At 31.5% G+C, this 23,588-nt stretch overlaps 1 protein-coding gene across 1 annotated transcript; it reads right to left on the reverse strand.

Moving 5' to 3' along the window:
* Window positions 1-2,721: 2,721 nt before the first annotated feature.
* LOC148309700 (uncharacterized) lies at window positions 2,722-18,699 on the reverse strand. The gene is made up of 3 exons (XM_088259724.1): window positions 18,646-18,699; window positions 14,352-14,900; window positions 2,722-3,766 (listed from the first exon to the last, which is right to left on the reverse strand). Exons 1-3 carry the CDS (start codon window positions 18,655-18,657, stop codon window positions 2,981-2,983), a joined length of 1,347 nt encoding a protein of 448 aa, XP_088115850.1. The 5' UTR covers window positions 18,658-18,699; the 3' UTR covers window positions 2,722-2,980.
* Between the last annotated feature and the right edge of the window lie 4,889 nt (window positions 18,700-23,588).

Raw genomic sequence — 23,588 nt, forward strand, 5'->3', positions numbered from 1 at the left:
AATAAATATTAGAGTGAAAAAATCACTTATATTTATTAAACCCCCCTGGGAATCGAACCCGGGACCTCCTGAACGGTAGGCGAGCATGCTGACCATTACACTACGGAGGCGGACGAAGCTAAATTAACGAAACATATTTTTGTACTAAAAATTGTATCTAAATTTTACAATTTGAAGTTCACAACCCTTATTTATACACAGGAGATCAACTATACAAGAATAACAATCAGTTATTGTATATTTGATCTCCTATAGACGTTTCTATACAAGATGACCACATTTTATTATTCTTTTATTTATTTATTGGAAAACCAACAGAATATTTACAGAAAAAAAAAACAAAACATAATAAAAAATTCCAATTATCGGTTTCCTCATAAAAATAACCTAAAAATAAAAATAAATTGACATGTAGGTACATAAGTATAACTATATCATTTAACTTTCTTCATCAAATAATCAAATATTCAAATATATATCAACAAAATTTCTCTTAAACGTTGTTAAAGAAACATTATTGATGTCTAATTCATTATTTTAATTAAATTAAACACTTGAATAATCCACTGAATTGAGTTTTATTTTGATATTACGACTAGTTTCGAAAACGACAATTGTTTTCATCTTCTGGTACAAATTAAAACAATTTAATTATTGTTTTAATTTGTACCAGAAGATGAAAACAATTGTCGTTTTCGAAACTAGTCGCAATATCAAAATAAAACTCAATTCAGTGGATTATTCAAGTGTTTAATTTAATTAAAATAATCATGTCATTCCACAAAGTTAATGCCGAATCAATAAATAATCTAATTCATTAAGCATTACATTACACATATCGCAGGCTCGATTTAAAAATTTGGTAGGACTTGGTGGGCTCTTCTTCGTTTGCATGAATTCAGGACTTCTTCGCTTTTACATCTGCCTCGTCTGTGTATTTTCACACCGCATCACCTAGTCATCGCATCTCTCAAAATCTTGATTTAAAACAGCAATGATTTTTTACAACAAAAACAAGCATTGTTGTTATATATTTTCCGCCTCCGTGGTGTAATGGTCAGCGTGTTAGTTTAGAGGTCCCGGGTTCGATTCCCAGGGGGGAATGAAAATAAATACTAGTGATTAAACACTGTAATATTTATTTAATATTACCCTGGACTGGTTCCTGAAGCGCAAGAGTGATCACCTTGCCTTCATGTAAGTAATGATCAAGATAATGATCTCTCTTATGGTAGAGAAAGTCCAAAAGAAGTTTTTGAGGTATCTCTACATGAGAGAGTACGGCTATTATCCTTGGCTCTACCCGACCCAGTTTCTCCAGGGTATGCTTGGCTACAATAGTTTAGAGACTAGAAGGAATGTGTATTTAATTACGCATTTTTATCGATTGTTGCGCGGTATGATCGATAATCCTGAAATTATTCGGAACATTGGTCTGTATGTTCCCGATAGTTACCTAAGACAGCGTCGGCATAGATTGTTTCACATTCCTATACACAAGACCAACCTGCCGATGGTTATGCCTATAGGAAGAGCTACCGCTATGTTGAACAATATCACATTGGATATTGATCTGTTCCATGTGTCCGAAGGAGTTTTCCGAAGCGGGATTCTTCTACACTTTTAAGTCTTCTTACTTACTTTTACTTTTAATATATACGCCTTGAATATTGTTTGTTATGTATATATTATTTTTTTATTGAATAAATTGAAATTGAATTGAAATTGAATAACACTGCTTCAATTTGATGCAGTGTCCTATGCACTATTAGGTGCGGTAAGGGTTATAATAAAGTAGTTATACACCAATAGCAAATAATCCCAGCTATATTCAAAACAAAAATATTTTTGAATGTGTCTATTTTTTTCACTCTGCGAACGAAATATACGGCAAAAAACGATAAATCTTATGTATAAAGAGGTTAAAAGTTGGCAGAGATATTTAAGTGCTTGAACATTCACCATATTACAGTTCAGACGTAAGGCTGATACCTTGAGGTAGAGTGATTTGCGTACATAAAAACGACATTTAACGATAATGTATAAAAAGTGCTCTTAATCATATAATTTTCTACATTTAAGGCAAATAAAAAAAATGCAGGGGCTCATTGATTTGAATCGTGATCAAAGACACGGATATACAAATATATATTTATGTTTATATTTATATACTTTATACTTGGCAACAAAATACACATCAATGCAGTTAGTCATTTTCACCAAGTCAATATATTATACTTACGAGTTTAAAATCCTTTGGGATGTTTTTCAGGGCAATGTTAAGCTAGTAAGATATCAAATAGTCAATGATAAATTAAGAATGGTGTTAAAATTAGACGTGTAAAATAAAATAAATGAGGAAAGAATAATAAAACTCATTGATGGAATGAGGTGAACTGTTGATGAGGCGAATTAAGTTGAAAATTACAACAGGGGAAGACCGAGGAAAAATAAGAATGATCAAGTATTTCAAATATGTATAATGGCGTGTAATACTTGGGCTTGGTTAGGTAAGAAGTCAGAATAATTTTTGGGTATGTATGAGGATATGCGTGAACGTAGAAGAGGCGAGGTGTGTGTGAGAGTGTGAGCATCATTGTTGAGATCCCTGCGGTACGGTAAATGTGAAAACCACAGATTCTCAAATTGCTAATCAATCAAATACCACATTTTATAAGGGCTAGTTTCGATTTGATAGGAGGAAAAAATATGAACAAAGTATTTCATTAAATCGATTTATTTCGTTTGCTTTGACTAAAGTGTTGAATAAAATAATGATAATATGAGTAAATATTTACAGGACAAGGAAGTGAAAATACTCAATATAAAATAATAAATACATATAAATACATAAATTAAAGAAGAGGAGAGGGTATATGGGAAGGGTGATATGTTGGACGTATGATTATTTACACGATTATTACAACTACAATAACATAAACGCAAGGTCATCACAATGGGGGTATGGCTTAGTTCGTCTTTAATAATAATGGTGGGCACCATGAGCTCCATGGGCGGCATGAGCCTTGGCGGCGAAGTGGGCGGCCTTGGCGTGGGCGACCTCGGGGGTGTCTACTACCTGACCGTCATGTCCCAGAGGGGCGGCTCCATGGGCGTAGGCACCATGGGCATAAGCGCCATGAGCACCATAGACGGCGGGTACTCCATAAGCGTGAGCTCCATAAGCGTGGATTCCTCCGATGGCGTGGTTGATTCCATGGGCGCCATGAGCGGCGTTGGAGAAAGCGGCGTGGTGGGCAACCTTGGCGTGGGCGACAGCGGGGGTATCGATCACGTTTCCGTCATGTCCCAGGGGGGCGGGTCCGTAAGCGTGGAGTCCGTGAGAGCCATGTCCATAAGCGCCAGCGCCATGAGCATAAGCGCCATGGGCACCATAGACAGCAGGTCCGTAAGCGTGAGCGCCATAGACTCCGTGGGATCCGTGGGCTCCATGAGCGGCGTTGGTGTAAGCGGCATGGTGGGCGGCCTTGGCATGGGCGACCTCGGGGGTGTCGATCACGTTTCCGTCATGTCCCAGAGGGGCGGCTCCGTGAGCGTAAGCTCCGGCGTAGTGAGCTCCACCATAGTGGGCTCCACCATAGTGGGCTCCGGCATAGTGTCCGCCATAGGGGACTACTCCGTATCCATGGTCGTACTGTCCATGGTCCTGGCTCTCGGCCAGACCCTCTCCCTTCCACTGTCCATCATCGTGTCCACCGATGTAGTGGGCAGAGGCGACTCCCACGCACAGAAGGGTTGCGAATACCTGTTGATTACAATAAACATATAATTATTACGAAATCCTACAATCACTATAGAAAATAGATCAAGAATTATTATTGACTTCAGTATAGTTTGAATTCTTCATTATATAAAGGAAACAAACAAGTTTATGAATGAGTTGTCACTTAGTCTGATGCAATATTCCGTGTTAAAGCAATGCAATTATTACGACATCATTATTGAATCAATTATTTAGTTTATTGCTATCGATTAAAAACAGCATAATCCTGATAATGGATAGTTTTAAATAACTTTAGAAAGATAATCATAATTGCGTCATTATTGCTACCGCGGGTGCTTAAGTATCTCAGCAATAAATTTATGCGCCATATAGAAAATAATTCAACAGAAATATGCACTATTGTTCAACAAAAGGTAACCTTGAAAAGGGAACGTCTGAAATATGTTGCGGTCAATCATTGAAACGAGTTCAACATTGACCACAAACCTATGGGACCGTTGCGAATTGAAATCAGAAGCAATGACACTTGATTTCTACAGGAAAGATGAATAAAATTTACACTCCACATTACAAACATTTACTACTTAAAAATCAAAAATTAATATACTATATTTCATTATTTATTGATTCGGCATTAGCTTTGTGGAATGACATGATTATTTTATTGAAATTAAACACTTGAATAATCCACTTAATCGAGTTTTATTTTTATTTACGACTAGTTTCGAAAACGACAATTGTTTTCATCTAATTGTTTTTGTTTTTTTTTTGTTTTAATTTGTACCAGAAGATGAAAACAATTGTCGTTTTCGAAACTAGTCGTAAATAAAAATAAAACTCGATTAAGTGGATTATTCAAGTGTTTAATTTTAATAAAATACTATATTTAAGTTTAAAAAAATGCGTGTATGATTTTTTTTTTAAATAATTAATTTTTTTTGTTTTAATTAGTTCCCTTTCGCAATAAATACGTTATGACAATTGTTTACATGTATGAAGTCTCGCGTTCGATTCCAGTGAGGTATAACTGATATTATGTGTTATAAAATAGTGACATTTTAAGACGTGGTATAATAAATATAACTCTAGAACGGAATCTAAATCCCAAAACGAATAACCGTAAAATAGAGATGTATGTATATTTTAATGTAGGCTTCTATCTCAACACCGTCATGATATCAATTCCAAACTCATAGTCTAGACAAAAAAAAATAATTAATAAGTACGATACTATCCTATTTTATTATTACATTTTTTTGTAAAGAGTATTACTATGTATATCTTCCTGATGATACTGATTACTGATGACTGTACTCAAAATGCCAAAGTCGTTAGAAGTAGACGTCCAAAATATAAACTCAAGTAATTTAGTCTACGGTATCAAGATAATTTTAGTATTATTCAGTAAAAAAATATTAATGATTTTCCTTTACAGACGTGATGACAAAACTCATGTACAATATGTCTGAACATGCATAAGTCGTTAGGAATAAATATCCAGAAATGATGTTAAATTTATCCACAGAACGCAGATAAAGCATTAATTTCCATATTTTTTGTTAAAAAAAAAACATTAAAATCTGGAAATAATTTTAAAATTATCCACATAACGCATATGAGATAAATATAAAAAGAGTTCATCATTTAAAAAGTTTTTTTTAAGTTCATCTTTTTTTTCAGTAAAATCCAGAAATAATGTTAAAAATATCCACAGAACACAGATAAGGAATTTTATTCCCTAGATTATCCTAGATTAGACGTGAATATAAGAAGAAAAAAATATTATTAAAAAAAAAAATTCTCAGTAAAATGACTAAATATATTGTGACTTTTTTATGCGTTTATTTTTTGTTATTTTAAAAAAAATATTATGAAAAAATATTTTTTCTCAGTAAAATGACTAAATATATTGTGACTTTTTAATGCGTTTATTTTTTGTTTTTTAAAAAAAAATATTGTTTAAAAATATTTTTTCTCAGTAAAATGACTAAATATATTGTGACTTTTTTATACGTTTATTTTTTGTTATTTTTTACTATGAACATGTCTCGTTCCACGTGTTTCGAATGAAAAAAAAATGTTCTCACCAGGGCGTTCATGATTGTCTTGTGTGAGCCTTTTCTGAGTGGAAAACTGCTAGTGGCCAGAAGGGAGACAGGTGGAAGGTTTTATAGTTGGGCAAAGCCTTCAGCGTTGACTGGTAGGGGCGAAGTAGGGAAGTATTAAACGCACACCGCCTCAACACTTTCAAACGCGCTATTGGAATTTTGTACTAAATTGCTTCGGTCGACTTCTCGACCGATTTCAAGGTCCGTTTTTTGCGCACGCAAATGAACATTTTTTTGGGAATGAATTTAACCCATCAGCTTGCATGCATTAGAAAACATATTTGTAACTAGCATCTACAATAACTAAATCATATTAACAACATTTTGAGTGTGTCCAAATACTTGTTCACAAAATCTGGATTATCTCCAATTACAGGAGTTATTTTCATATTATTTTTTGACATCTCATCAAAGATGAAGAAGAATGAAGAAGAAGTGTGTGATTATAATCCAGGATTTGGACCTCACATACTAATATAAGAGTTTCTGCTTAGTAAAAAGCTTCTTTACATCTCACCAATAGATGTCTCTAGTGAAGTTCTAGTGATTCAAGAACAAGGTTTCTAAATTGGTTCATATATAAAGAACTTCCAAGAATTTGAGTAGTGTGGTTGTCAATAATGGGTAGAATTGGTGAATGTTACACGTGTGTAAAGTGATCACCTAAACCAGCCGATGACGGTCGTCAGCCCCGTAAATGCCCAGACTTCCATATTCTTCTTCATCTTTGATGAGATGTCAAAAAATAATAAATCATATTAAAATGTAAACATTAAAAATTATTTATAATCAATGTTTTACTTAGTTAATACCGCTATTACTTAAAATCTACTGTGAGACGTGTTTCGATGCATTCCGCATCATTTTCAAACACCGTATACGGTGATACAGTGTTTACGGTAATACGGTGATATGGTGTTTTAAAATGATGCGGAATGCATCAAAACACGTGTTACAGTAGATTTTAAGAAATAGTGGTATTTATTAAGTAAAACATTAATTTAAAATGGATTGATTTTACCACAATATGACTACCGAATCAATTAATTAAAATAAAAATTATTGTTGCCTTTAATGTATTATTTTTTGACATCTCATCAAAGATGAAGAAGAATATGAAAGTCTGGACATTTACGGGGCTGACGACCGTCATACGCTGGTTTAAATGATCGCTTTACACACGTGTAACATTCACCAATTCTACCCATTATTGACGGTTGTGAACTTCCAAGAATTTGAGTAGTGTGGTTACACTACTCAAATTCTTGGAAGTTCTATATATATATATATGAACCAATTTTGAAACATTGTTCTTGAATCACTAGAATTTCACTAGAGACATCTATTGGTGAGATAAAAAGCCTATGACGGTCGTCAGCCCCGTAAATGTCCAAATCTTTGATGAGACGTCAAAAAATAATATGAAAAATAACTCTTTTAATTGGAAATAATCCAGATTTGTGAACTAGTATTTGGACACACTCAAAATGTTGTACATTTAATGTAACTATGAAATCTGGATCATAAGAAAAGTAAAAAAAATGTAGGTACATATTTAAGTTATTAAAATTTACTTACTTAATTTACTTAATAATTTAAACCATTAATACCATTATTCATGAATGTATAAAAAAAACCTAACGGGACTAAGATCATAGCATAAATACAAGTTTCTAGAATTAGTGCAAATAATGGGCAGAATGGTGCACGTTATACAAGTGTTTAAGGTGATCGCTTAAGCCAGCCAAATGCCAGGTCGTTTGCCCTGGGATGCCCAGACTTCCATAAACATGTTTCATATTAAGTTGAGACACTTTAAAAATAAGCTATTCAAATTCAAAATGGCAACTTACGGGTAACATTGGGAGCTGACGGGTTGATTATTGATTTTGTGTACGCAAAAAGTGTTTTAATTTACAACATACTATAATTTTTCATTGCCTATTAATGTTGAATCAATTTTACATATTGTATTCAATGCGAATTTGCTAATAACGCTACCCGGCATAATTGAGTAATAAATAAGTTCTCCAAATTACTATTTTTTAAGAACCGATTGTCAAAACAGTGATTAACGTCTTGCACTACATCCTTAATGTCCGAGTCTAATATCAAGAAATTCTTAAACCAAGTTTCTTCATAGTATGCTTGGATATTGCAAGTCAGAATCTCACAAGATGGATCCCATTTCTTTTACGATAGAGACCTAGGGAGGATAAAAGAGATGTCAGAAGACCCCTAAAGAGATGGTCCGATGACATAGTCGCTGCGGGTGGTAAAAATTGGCTGCAAGCAGCAACCAACCGGAGTAAATGGAAAGAAGGGGAAGAGGCCTATTCAGCAGTGGAGGAGCAGACAAGGAACACATGAAGAAGAAGAGGAAGAATATCCTTTCTCCACTCATTCGATTCACATGTCCAAACCATCTCAACAATCCTTTCTTAATTTTATCGATAATGCTTGTCTCAGCATTGCATTCTTTCCTTATATCACCATTTGAAGGGCTCATGAAGTAGAAGAACAAGAAGATACTTATATACGTCTCTGTAGTGTAGTGGTTAGCGCGTTTGGGTACTTTGTAGGACGATTTTTCACTATAATATTTAATGAATACAATATTTACCTGAACTTTTCCTGTAAGTGCAGGGTTAATCACTTTTCTTTCACGTATTTAATAATCAAGAAAATATTGCTTTAAAACTATGCAGTGCCCTAAGCATAGTGGGGTGTGGATGAGAGTTTAAAAAAACAAGTGGTTTTTTAGTGTTTGATAATGTCTTAATAAGATGAAGCGCGTCACATATTATCATATATATATATATATATATATATATATATATATATATATATATATATATATATATATATATATATATATATATATATATATATATATATATATATATATATATATATATATATATATATATATATATATAAATATATATATGTTTATATAAATAAACATATATATATCCCATAATCTTGTTTAATTTTGGATTTATTACCCAACAAGTGTTTTTCTTTTACAATTGCTTAAATGTTATGTTGATTTTTTTTTTCTTCATATGATTGAATAGATAAATCAGTGATCAATTAAGGTAATGATAACATTCGGACATTACCACATAATCTCTCTAAATAATGGTTAAATAATGGATTCTTGCACAAAAAAAAATGAATAAATTGATGCGTATTATTTAATAAATTAATCAGTTATCGATTAGAGCAATGTTAACATATGGCATATTACTTTATGATCTCTTGAAATAAAGGTTAAATAATAGATTTTTAAATACAACTGAAATATTACGGTGATTTAAATATGTAAATTTATTCAAATCATTTAAAAGATGAATCAATAACCTATTAGATTACTGTTAACATATTCCGGTTATAATTATTTACGTTAATTTTATGTGTGTGTAACACGATTCCAGTTAAACAGGTTTTTATTCAAGATGTGTATCTTATATATAGCCATTTGCTGCAAGATGTGTTGAGGTCATTGTGTCTTCTCCTCAGTAGGTCATTAACATTGACCGTGAATATAAACGTGAATGGGAATCTCCTTTGCCATTAAATTGCGTCATATTTACAGCATCTTTACTGCTCATAAAGTTGAGTCATCTTATATAATGCTACGATTTCAATGATTCTTAAAATTTGGTACGGTTTATTTATTTATTTTTAATTAATTTTTATAACAATCATTTTATTTTGCCTTACTTATTGTCAATTAACATTTTTATTAATAAACGTTGACATCTCAATACAGTGAAGAAAAATATGGATGTAGGAGCGGTTTTTTTAGATGGGAATTGCTTTATTATTTACCTTGCTAATTATGTACAAGGTTAATAAATCATTAAGTGGAATTTCGTTTCTTCTAACTAAATAAAGATGTTTTATTTAAATCTGTGTTGGGAACAGGAGGGATAATCTAGTGTGGGCCAATCAGGAACTTCTCAGCATTTACTCATTGCTGGGAGGAAACCACGTAAAACTCCTCAGAAGAAGATGGACTGTTGGCTGTCGTCAGCAGGCCTAGCTTATTCGTCTGGGTATTTACAGGACTTATGACTTGTCATGCACTGGTTAAGTGATTTATTTACACACTTGTAACGTGAATATATTAACACCTACTCTAGGCACCCTAGAGGTAGTATTTTACAAAAATGGCTCTATATAAATTATCCAAAATTATTATTATTATAACTCTAGGCAACTAGAAACTGGTGAAATGCTTAGATGGTCAGCTGAAGTGTCCTTTAGAGACAAAATAAAGAATTCATGCATTCGTGGAAGCCTGGCTGTAACTGACATCAAAAGTAAAGTAGAAGATATGCAATGGATATGGTTTAGGCATATAAGATGTAGAAAATCTGAACATATTGTAAATCAGGCAATTGTCATGGATCTTCTTAGAAAGACATCAAGAGAAAGACCAAAAAAACATGGATGCTTCAGAATGATAACATGATTTGAAGGCATGACCTAGGTAAAGTTGTATATGATAGAAGGACCTACAACCTAAGAACGAGGAAAACTGACCCTAAACAGTCTACAAAGATGATAAGTTGGTACGGAGCCAGGAAGAAGTAGAAAATACAAATGTTTATCGCCGTTTTGGTAAAATTGTACCTTTTTGAAGAAAAGAAAATAAATGAATCAATGAATCAGTGCGTCGATGAATCACAGAATCCGGTGACCTAAATATTTATGAACGAGATTCACTTTTAAAGTATTAAGATCCGGTCACTCAATTAGTACGAGTACACACCTACCTATTTCTGAACTGTTATTCATTCACGAACGACCCAAATGTAGTGGGAAGCACGAAACCTGTTCAAATTTCAAATTGATATATTCATTCCTCTAGTCGGTTTTATTAATGTGAACAATTGGTAGTTTTAATAATCAATATGTAGATCTTATGTCGGGTTGTGGTCCCGTGGTTAGTGTCGTAAACTCTTGAGTCAGGGTTTCTTGGTTTGAACCCACTCTACCACAATTTAATACCTATTTTTAATAATGAGCCACTTCGGCTCACAAAAATAGTATGAAATCGAAGAATTTTTGCAAGTAATAAAAGTACAAATATTTATATTTTTACATCAACGTAAGTTTAGAAATAAGTAATAATTAAATACACTTATACCATGGATAATAGAAAGACCTCACGTACCTGTAATTATAACAAAGTTTCAAAACCAACGCCCCAACAAAATTAATAAAATCCTCTGTTTTATATTCTATCACAAACTAGATTATTCACCCTTCGGATGATATATCAATATACATTATAGATGGCTCAACTTGACATCAAGCATCTTCTGTTCAAATTTGAAAGACCTATATTTATAACTGTAAATGGAATCATATACAGCCTCCGAAACTAGTTGTGACAAAATATAATATTAATATACACATATATCACGATTGTTTTTTACCAATATTTAAATATAATTTTATATTGTTTATAAAATGTTTTTTTCGTAATTCAATCATAGCATACCACAAATCAAATGCCGAAACAACAAATAACATAGAAGAAATCTTCATTGAACTGATGTATGATTTTTTTCGAGTAATTTTACATACTAGGATACGCCTGAAAATACCAATATTATTACATATTAAACAATTTTTTTAGACCAGTTTTTATTGACAATATTGTAAGTGTGCCCAATTTTTCAGTCACGAATTTAGACATACTTTGATAATTTAAAACATAAGTAATTTACATTTGTTTTTCTCCAAGATTAAAATAATTATAATATTTCTCATGATTTCAATATCGGATTTAGTGCGTATCAAAAACATATTAAACCTATTATTAAGGCAATAATTTCAAGGTTCGTGTTATCAGATTGTAAACCATGCTTAGGTAGACCTAAGTAGCCTTTGCTTCCTTTATCATAACGACATACATAATTGTTTTGTTTTTTCAACTATAAGGTGATCCGTAACTAAACGATTATTGAAATTAAAATTTAAAGGCTTTTATATATCTCGACATTTCTTATTCCGATTTATTTTCGATCAAGTCCTAATAAACGCCGTTAGTTATGGAGCGATATAAGAAAAATAATTGATAATTTTTGTGTATAAATGCCCGTAAACGATTCGAAATTTGGCCAAATCGTTTGACCAATTGTTCACCCAAATTCTCCGATTAGACCCCTTCCGACATTTTCATAATTTTCTCTGAAAAGTAATATTTTTTTATAATATTAATATAACCCTTATCCACACCCCAATGGTACATAGGGCAGACGCAGAGTTATCTTGATCGTTTACACATGAAGCAAAGGTGATCAGCCCTACCAGTCCTGGGAAATAACGAGTAAATATTATTTAGTTGACCTCCCCTGGGAATCCAGCCAACCCAGGACCTCCAGAACGGTATCCGAGCGTACTGATCATTACACTACGGAAGCGGACAAAAATCCAATCTTTTTAAAGTATTGCGTAATTGTTTTTTCACGATCTCGTTCCAATATTTTGAGATGACTTCTGATCCTTTTCATAAAAGTAGCTAAAAATAAGCTAAAGCTTATTATTTTTGAAAATAATTTGAGTGTTTCCATTTATTTGTTCAAAAATTCTGTATTTGCTCCATTTTTAAGTTATTTGTATCAATATTTTTTTATTGACAACTCAACATAGATTAATAAAAATATGGAAGTCTAGACAATAACGAGCTATTATTGGCTGGTTGGAAGCTATACTATTCCTTCAATTTCATCTTCCATATGCTACTTCTTCGTCTAAAAATTAGATGAGTGTAAAAATTGAAAATGATATTTCAGTAACTATAGATGTCGCCAGATATTAGCTATAGAAGATCTTTTAAATTGAAGCATATATATAACTTTCGAAATCTGAGCACGTGTTATTGTGAGTATAAAGTGATCTCTCAAACTAGCCAAAGATAGATCGTAAGCCCTGAAATGCCCAGAAATCTGATTATTTTTTTACTTTGTTGGGATATCAATAAAAAAATCTTGACAAAGGGATTACTGCATCCATTCAAAAGATATTCATTTGCTTTTAAGTTTTTTTTCAACTATTAAACTGTATACAATGATATCAACAATCGATTTCAAATTCGATTTTTGAAGATATTTTTTAAAGTTACTGAGTTAATTAATGAAAAGATCATTCACTGTTTCATAGATCACCCTTTAGATAGGTATCATATAAACATTAGTCTTCCAATAACGCACTCGTATTTGGAATTAGAAAATTATCCAAATATTTAATTTAACAAAGATTTATTATTTCATTTATTGATTCCGCAGGCAGTTTGCTGTAATATCTATCCAATTTATACTAAAATTTTACTTGGTTTACACCAATATTTCTTGAAATCTATTGAGACGCGTATTTTGCATACAACATCATTCATCAAAGAAAACTCAACTTAACTAAAGATGGCAACGAGAACTAAGTGTGAAAGAAGGTTTCAATTGAAGCATAAATACAACTTCTGTCTGACTGTCAATCATGGGTAGAATGGTGAATATAAAAAAGCTTCTTTTCATCTCATCAATAGATGTTTCTAGTGAAGTTCTAGTGATTCAAGAATAATATTTCAAAATTGGTTCATATATATAGAACTTCCGATAATTTGAGAGGTGTGGTTGTCAATAATGGGTAGAATCGGTGAATGTTACATGTGTATAAAGTGATCACTAAAACCCGCCTATGATAGTCGTCAGCCCCGTAAATGCCCAGACTTCCATATTCTTCTTCATCTTTGATGAGATGTCGAAAAATAATAAAAGAATGGTGAATGTTACACGTGTATAAAATAATTATTTAAAGTAGCATGAAAAATCATAAGTCCTTTAAATACTTACATATACTTCCATACTCTCCTTCATCTACATATGTATATTTAGGCTTGCCAGACGTCCCGGTTTGACTATGACAGTCCCGATTTTCAGACAAAATCCCGGTGTCACGGTCGGTTTACTTTACGTCTCGGTAAAAATCAAACATGATTATAGTTTACAGATGACAAAAAAGTCTAAAAATAATTAACCGTGAAGGATTGTTTAGGATAATTGTCATCTATTTCACTGTACTGTTATGCGGTGGTGGTATTTTGGTATCCCGGTTGAACTTTTCAGAAATCTAGCAAGCCTATATAGGTATTTTGAAAATTTCTTATTGATATCTATCAATACCTACAATACAATTTTTTCATGGTTTACATTTGCCTTTTTTAAGTAATAAAAAACATTGTTTTGTGTCATTCGATATATTTCGTATTTTTATTTATCATGATTCGGGTAAAAACTTATATGGCAGTTACAACTGGTTAGTCACTTCGTAAAACTTAAGTGACGGAAAAAAACATGAACAGAAATATAATATATATATATATCAGAGATACATACATGCATATTATACAGTGGATATTTACAAAGTTGTCATTACAACTACAATTACATTAATGATCGCAGGGTGTCGTATTCGTGGCATTACCACCAGTGGCCGTAATGGTGGGCTCCGTGGGCGGCGTGGGCCTTGGCGGCGAAGTGGGCGGCCTTGGCGTGGGCGACCTCGGGGGTGTCTACGACGCGACCGTCATGGCCGATGGGAGCTCCACCATGAGCCCAGGCACCGTGGCCGTAAAGCCCCGCTCCGTAAGCGTGAGCGCCCCACAGGCCATTGGCGCCATGAGCGGCGTTGGCCTTGGCGGCGAAGTGGGCGGCCTTGGCGTGGGCGACCTCGGGGGTATCGATCACGTTGCCGTCATGTCCCAGAGGGGCTGCTCCGTAGGCCCAGGCACCATGGCCGTATCCGTGGCCGGCGTACGCCAACGGGGCGTAGGCTCCGTAGAGGCCATGGGCTCCGTGGGTGGCGGCGGCCTTGGCGGCGAAGTGGGCCGCCTTGGCGTGGGCGACCTCGGGGGTGTCCACCACGCGACCGTCGTGGCCGATGGGGGCTCCTCCGTGGTGACCCCACAGGGCTACGCCATGAGCCCAGGAGGCGGACGCGAATGCGCCCATGCACAGGAAAGTGGCGAAGAACTGGAAAAAATAAAAAAATTCTAATGAGTTCAGGAAAAAAAATCTTAACATAACTTTTAAGAAAAGCTATTAGGAATTATGGGCAGTATGGTGAATTTTATACGTTACAATTTTACGAGTCCTGTTAAAACCTAGACTTAGTATTCTGTTTTATCTATGTTAAGATAACAATATAAAAACGATTCCTTTGTGGACAAACCCAGATCTATGAACAAAGACTCATACAATGACAACCACTCATTATTTTACGTTTTTTTTATGCTTATCATTGAAGTTACCCTATTTTTATAAATATATTTTTTAAGCCTATTTAATCATACAGTGCAAAAGACACTGTATCGGATTGATGCAGTGCTCTCTTTGTTAATTTCATGTAGGCAAAAGCAATCAATCATGAGCTTTAGACACCAGTCCAGATTGCAAAATCAGTGATATTTCCTCGTATATATTTTACAAAAATATTTTTAACAAATAAAACGGTCGAGAATCAAACTCACGGCTGATGACGGAGTCAAATGCTTTTTGACAAAGCCGTAAGTATATCAGTCGATAATAATTTCATTATGGCTTAAAAACGGAAGTATTTTTTATATAAATGCAATTTTTTACTTCATTTAAAACTCATTTCAAACGTCTTAAACCATACAATGCTGTTTGATTTTGTTGTATTTTTTCACAGAAATTATACTAAGAATAACGAAATAATTAATTACTTTATAAAGAAATCGAATCGTGCGATAAGTAATCGATAAAAAGATGTAAAATGACATTGAACCAGGAAAGATCTGAAGTCAATACACGAAATTCGATAAAAAGTAGATATCTTTGATTACGTCTATCACTCGTGAAACTATGATATAATGATAAATAGTTTTACAATAATTTAATATATTTATTCTTTTAACCCTTATACGCACTCAATGGTGCATAGTGCGCTGCATCTTTCAAAAGCAGTATTATTTTGATCGTTAAACACATAAATGAAAGGTGATCAGCACTCAGCTTTGGGTACTTGTATAGAGTAGTATTGAAGTGCTGAAATATTTAATTTAAAAAATACCTTCTTTTCATAATTATGTAGTAAAATCGTTGGGTTTTTAACTTTAATGTATTGGGTTCGATTCCGAGTCAAGTCGAAGAATAAACGTGATAAATTTTCTTTTTACCTGGTAATAAGAATATATATATTTAAATATATACTACTATAAATATATATATATATATATATATATATATATATATATATATATATATATATATATATATATATATATATATATATATATATATATATATATATATATATATATATATATATATATATATATATATATATATATATATAGATATATATATATATATATTTATATATGTATTTATATAAATATAATTTTTTTTAATAACGCATTGAAAAACACTTCATGTTAAAGCGCAATTAATATTTTAACAGAAAAATAAGCATATTTTTTATTGATTTTTAAACATGTAATCAGTACTTTATAAAAAATGTTCTCACGATAAAATAACAATAAAAACTGATATATTAGAACCAGTTCAAACATGATCGTGACTTGACGAATTATATTATGCACACAAGCACTTGTTTTTATTTTAAGCATTCCTAACACTTATTTGGGACATAAGTTTTTTATTTCCTTTTTTTTACTTTAAACGAGGTTCACACTAAAAATAATTAAATCAATTAAAATCACAAATACTAATAGCGTAAAAAACAATTGATTTAAATATATATACTTGGCTTGGTTTATGTCGCCTATGATGGTCGTAAGCCATGTAAATGCCCAGATATCCATTACACTTCTTTATCTTTGTTAAGATGTGAAAAAATGCAAAAAACTCTTAAATAAAGTAGAAATAATCCAGATTTGTGAGCAAGTATTTAGACTCACTCAAAAAGTTTTAAGTAAAAAAAAACACTCTCCTTTACAAAAATAAACCTTTTTTGTTCTTAGTTAAATCGTTTACCATATTTAATCATGCGCTCGAAAAAATAAACAAACTTTATTAAAATATTAAAATCGTAAAAATTAATAAAAACTTTGTAACCTCTCGAAAGAATTATATTTATTTTTTAATTTATGTATTATTTGTTAAATCAAACACAGATTTCTTGAGTCTACTAAGTTGTATTTTATTGTTAAAGAACACATAAAAAATTGGTATTGTTACAATTGTTTCGCCTAGTTATGGCATTTTCAAACAAATGTGAAAATTAAATGGACTGACTGAGGATTTAATTTTCAAATTCGTTGGAAAATGCCAAAACTAGGCGAAGTAATTGTCACAATACTAATATCTATGAGTTTTTTTAACAATAAAATACAACTTAGTAGACTCTAAAACTCTGTTCTTGATTGAACAATTAATACACAAATTAACATGGAGTTCTTCAAATTAAACGCCAAATCAATAAATAAATAAAAAAATTAATCCCGACATGAATCTAGTTATTGTCTCTCGATAAACTGACCCAAACATTCGTAAAATAATCTGGTTTCTATTATAAATTGTCTTAAGCAGTAACCACTATCATTATCATGAACGATTTTTAATACCTCTTATTAGCTTTTTTTTTGCACGACTATTATTTTTAAAAGTGATGTAATTTGTATTTTATTGTAACTTATAATTACGATTATGTAGGTACTTGCGAATTTGTTAAATTGTGATATGCTTTGTTATCACATTATTAAGACGAATTGGTAAAAATATTGTAGAATTATTTGTGTTTGAATGGTGTACACAAAATGTCACCGATTAATTTACTGTGGACATTTAAAAAAAGTTAACCTTGTTGTTTCGGCTTTTTTGAAAATTAATATAATTTGGTCACCACATATATTCGGTTATTATGTTTTGGACGACACCATATATTATCAAATCAACAATAATTATGTAATTGCTGGTGGTGATAAAATCTAATAAAATGCATTTCTTTTTTGTACATAATAAACGTTATTCAATTGAAAAAAATTAAGTTGGGTAAATGGCTCAAAAAGTATAAGAGCGACAATATTTATATATCTGCCTCCATAGTATAATGGTCAGCGTGTTAAGCTACCGTGCTTAAGGCCCAGGTTCGATTCCCAGAGGGGGTCAAAATAAAACGCAAGATTAATCACCTTGCCTACATGTTAGTAACGATCAAGATAACAATGAGTCAAAATGATGTAGTGCACCATTGGGTACGGCTACAGATAAGAAATGATAGCAAAAAGACATACATATTCGTTTTTTTCTACCCTTAGGACAGAATATAAAAGAAACTACTAGGTTTTAAAGAAATAAGATAGGAAAAATTATTATAACCATGTTATTTTCTAAATAAAATAAAAATGTCGAAATATTTTTTTTTAGTTGAATTGCATTTTTTCTCATAATAAAAATTGGACTCAACCAAAAATTATCGGGTTTAGAAAAGTTACCGAAAATTTAAATATGTAAAAAATATATATGGGTGTTAATTAATAAAATAAAATGAATGAAGTTTATTTAATTTTTTTTTAAATATGTTAGGATAATAAAACGATTAAAAGGTATAATCTAGATTGGATCAGTTAAAGTATCCTTCAAGCACAGTTCTATGTTTGGTTATGTCGCCCCAAACATGTCCATTAATCATAACTAAGTCGTGTTGATTGATTGCAACGTACCGTGGTTGCCCAATAGTAAAACGAAAGATATGAATAAGTATGCAAATTAGAATATATAAAATAAAACTCACCAGAGCGTTCATGATTATTTTGTGTGAGCCTTTTCTGAAGAGAAAACTGCTTGTGATCTGAGGGAAGACTGCGCGGAGGTTTTATACTGGCCTGAAGCCTTCCTAAGGCTCTAGGTGGGGTGGATGTACATGTACATAAACATTAAATACACACTATTCTTAACGACACACAAAATATACACAATTAACACACAAGCTCAGGATCGTAGCACATTAGGGTAGGAGAAAACCAGTTTGGTACGTGGAATTACATGTGAAACAATGTAAATATGACAAGGAAATCGTAAATTTAAGCCAAAGGCCGTATATTTAATTATCTTAATTAATCCAATCAATATTTAGATTTTTTTAAGGTGTTTTTATCACTTAGAAGTATCCATTTAAATGTTGGACTGATTTACATTTTTTTAAACGCCTTCCGACGAACGCACGTGCGTACTCGTACTAACCAAATTATAACGCGATTGGTTAAATTCTATGTATCTCTCTCTTACATTAAACCCTAATATGATTTTAAAATAGCTAAGTAAAAAGTGTCGCCAAATTGTTTATAAAAAGTACTTCTTTTACAAATTTGTTTACAGTGAATTACTTTAAGATTCTGCTAGATTACTTAAATTTGTTCTACAAAAAACGCCTGTCAGAGGAACTTTTCACGTTTGCAAACAATGTAACGAAAAACAATTGTGCTCAAGGCGTTTTAAAGATTTTCACTCACGCAAATGTTGTTGTTTATTTTTAATATTGTTGACAATTGATCGGTTAATTGTAACAATACTTTTTGAGTGTGTCCAAATGCTTGTTCAAAAACTCTGGATTATCTCCAACTACAGGAGTTATTTTCAAATTATTTTTTGACTTCTCATCATAGAAGTCTAGGCATTCGTCAGCCCCATAAATGCCCAGACTTCCATATTCTTCTTCATCTTTGATGAGATGTTAAAAAAGGTTAATTGTTATATTATTTGTATTCATTGCACTGTTTTGTCATACTGGAATTTTAAAATAAATTGTATTTTTAACAAAATATGTTACTTATTAACATACTCATAAAAATATAACAATCATATTTTATGCTCCTCAAATAAGCCAGGCCCTTCTGAAATTTGAAAAAAAATGTAAAAAAATGCTCTTGTTTCTAATTACTAGCATAAATTTCACATTAGAGAATTTTTTGTATTTTATTTTTAAAATATGTGAACGAGTATAATATATACATTATATTTATTATTTTATTTATTTTTCGAAATAATTAACTTTCAATAAAACCAAAACTATGCAGAATGCATCCAAATATGAGTTTTAATAGATATTTTAAAAATAGTATTTACCAAGTAAAATTAATTTTGAACAATGATGAGTATTATTATTACCACAATGTGATTGTTAAATCAATTAATGAAATTGATTTCATAATTAAATAAATACTAAATAAATTTTGTTGTTGTTGTGAGAAGTGACATTTTGTACCTTTAGTATAGTGTATAAAATTAATAAAAATTGACTTTTAATAAAAAATAAATAAAAGAAACACTTTTGTAAGACCTATTTTCAGTGAATTATGTAAACACGACTAGTTTCGATAGCTACAGATGTTCTCAATAACAGTTTTGTATTTAAAGCTGCAAATAGAAGTGAAGCGTGGAATTAGCAAAAGAACGATGAAAGTAAACTGAATGCAGTCAAAATGTGTTCTCTTAGTTGCAAAACGTTGTATGATGGATGTTCAAATGGTGATAAGGAACGAATGAAGGTGAACTGAAATGATTTGGGCATGTGAATCGAATGAAAGAAGAAAGAATACATTTTTTTTATGTAAATGTAGTTGGTAATAGAAGCAGAGAAAGACCACGGAAAGCTTGACATGTTCAGGTATGTATGAGGAGATGCATACATGTGAAAGAGTGGGAATATTATTTGGAAATAAAGATTGATGTGGCGTCCTTTTCTCTTTACCTACCCCTGAGAAGAAACGGTGTGATGGTTAGTAAGTAGTGTCAGGTTGTGGTACCGTGGTTAATGTCGCGGACTCTTAGTCAGAATTTCTCGTTTGAAACCCACTCTACCACAATTTGATACCTATTTCTAACGATGAGCCGCTTAGGCTCACAGAAATAGTATGAAATTGAAATATTTGTGTAAATAATAAATACACAAATATTTTTCTTTTTTTCTTCATATATCGTAGTCGTACATGAGAAAGTGACCAACTACCAAAACGTAAAATGTTCAGGAGGGTCATTTAAGTCACTTGGCAAGAAAATAAACACCAATGCAGTTAGTCATTTTTAACAAATCAATATACTATACTTCCAAGTTTAAAATCTTTTGGGATTTTTTTCATGGCAATATAAAGCTAGTAAGATATCAAATAGTCAATGATCACGTTTTTGCAAAAAATGCACTTGGTCACTTTCTCCTGTATGACTACGATATTGCTAATTTATTAAGGAGTAATAACTAAACTCTATAAAAAAAACCTTATTTATTTATTTATTTATTTGAACTTTTGTACAATATGTGTGTACATTGGCGGGCTTATTGCCATAAAGCAATATCTTTCAACCAACCAAAAAAACAGACTAGTGTGAACGATCTAGGCTTGTACCTTTTGATGTCTGTTAGAAATTAGTGGGGAGATAATGCTTGAACAGGTTAAGACAAGGATAAGAAAAAAGAAAAATTGTATTGTAAAATACTTAGTGTATTATTTTGTTGCAATTTATTGCCTATTAAGCCTTATAATGCTATTAAAATAGAATACAATGCTTCGAATCGATCAGTTGTATGTTACAATTCGATATATATATGTAACTTCTGTTAACCTTGCATTATTTCCTAATAGGCGCTATAAATACAATTTTACGCGTGAAAATTACGACTTTCAGAAGCCCGCCGATACAATCTCGGTACAATAAACGTAACACTACGTACAATTACCGCATTTCCAGAATGCTCAACCTACTTTCGTTCTCCCTATGCCATTTCGACATTCCTCCATTTGATCACATACACGCGATGGATACACAATGGAAAACTAATGATGAACACCGAAATGAAAAGTTCTCGATAAACGGATGTTGCAATCTGAGATGATTTTTAAATTATAAATTACAGTAAAACCTTGATATAACGGATTTATTGAGGGGTAAAGGTGTTCATTTAAGCAAAAAGTCCGTTTTATAAAAAAAATGTCTAAAAGAAATAAATAAACTTTTTTTTTAAATATGAACACTTTGTGGTATGGCAATAAAACACTCTCCTTATCATTCATTGTTTACTTTGCGTAATACCACTTTTATAAACAATTATACGTGACCACCGGTTTTAGAAAATCATTCCATTGTCAGGCCATTAAAATAAAATTACATTGATTGATTCGGCAATCACTTTATGGTAAAATCTATTCATTTTTAATTAATGTTTTACTTAATTACTACTATTTACTAAGTAAAACATTAATTAAGTATTTACTTAGTAAAACATTAATTTAAAACAAATATATTATGATTTGAAATGTATAAAAATAAAATTTTGAAAGTGAGAAAGAAGACAAATGAATTACAATGGGAATATTTTCAAAAGTCCACTTTCCTTTTTTTTTCATCTTATTTCATTAATTTCATCAATGACTAAAGCTTCCCCCCTATTGTTTATGAACCCACTGATAAGAAAGAAAAATAAAAATAAAAATAAACAAATTCAAATAATAAACAGCTCCTACCTCCTCTTCAACCTGCAACGTCCCAAGGACCAAACTCTAAAATTTGGAATAAGCTTCACATACGGTATTTGAATATGATGCGAATGTATCGAAACACGTGCCACAGTAGATTTTAAGAAATAGTGGTATTACCTTAGTTAAAATTAAATTAAAAATCAACATCTTATATCAATCAAGATTTTGTCTTATTCGTCTTGTTATATGTTCTAGATAAGATACCACTAATTTCCAAAGATCTTTTATTTATTGTTTCGGCATTAACTTTGTGGTAAGACATGTTACAATGATTAAAGAAAACACTTCGTTTTTTACCACTTGAGTTAAACTTTTAACTTTTAACTTTTTAACTCAAGTGGTAAAAAACGAAGTGTTTTCCATAGATCTTTATGTCCTATTGCCTAATCATTTTTTGTCAACCTTCTTTTGCACATTCTGTCGTCAATAAATAAACTAAAAAACTAAAATTTAAATGTAACTATGTTTTAAAATCACTACAAATATTTTATTATACCTTAATTATAATGTCTACCGGTTTCGAAGCTACCGCTTCTTTATCAAGACTGATTAATACTAGTTAAGTTATAGTTAGTAAGACTGGTTAGTTAGATTGATTAATACGAATTAAGTTATAATAAAATATTTATGGTGATTTTAAAACAAAGTTACATTTTAATAATTAAATGGAAAATCACAAAGTTAGTGCTTCAAATATAAATTATAAACTAAAAACTATTTATTATTTATTTCAATAAAAATCTATTTTTTTTAATTCACTCAGGTGATAAATTTATAATATGTTTACAATTATCTAGCAGAATGGAACAGGACGTAGATACGATATAAATATTCATGCTACAGTTGTGCGAATAATTTATATGTAGAATGTGTAAAATGCACCAATAACAACTATAAATCACATTTTTTAGACCAGTAAGTGCTACGTGATACTCAATACTCTATATAGACCCAAGGCCAGCGGTTCATAACCTTTTGGAATTTTTAAAATAGTTTTTAATTGCGGACCACTTTCTTATATCTTCATATAAGGTGTGGTTTAAAAAATAAAAAGGCAATGTTTATGTTTATTCTTCCAAGTCAGTGGAAAAATGTTATTAAAATTCTTTATGTATGTAGTTCAGAGGTATACAATCGCAAGTCATGGATTTGTAATTGCTTGAAAAGTTAAGTTCTTAAAAAAACATATTTGACGTCTGAACAT

Source organism: Brachycentrus maculatus, unplaced genomic scaffold, assembly GCF_059751285.1.
Source record: "Brachycentrus maculatus isolate JH-2025_06_01 unplaced genomic scaffold, ASM5975128v1 h1tg000119l, whole genome shotgun sequence".
In the NCBI taxonomy this organism is placed as follows: domain Eukaryota; kingdom Metazoa; phylum Arthropoda; class Insecta; order Trichoptera; family Brachycentridae; genus Brachycentrus; species Brachycentrus maculatus.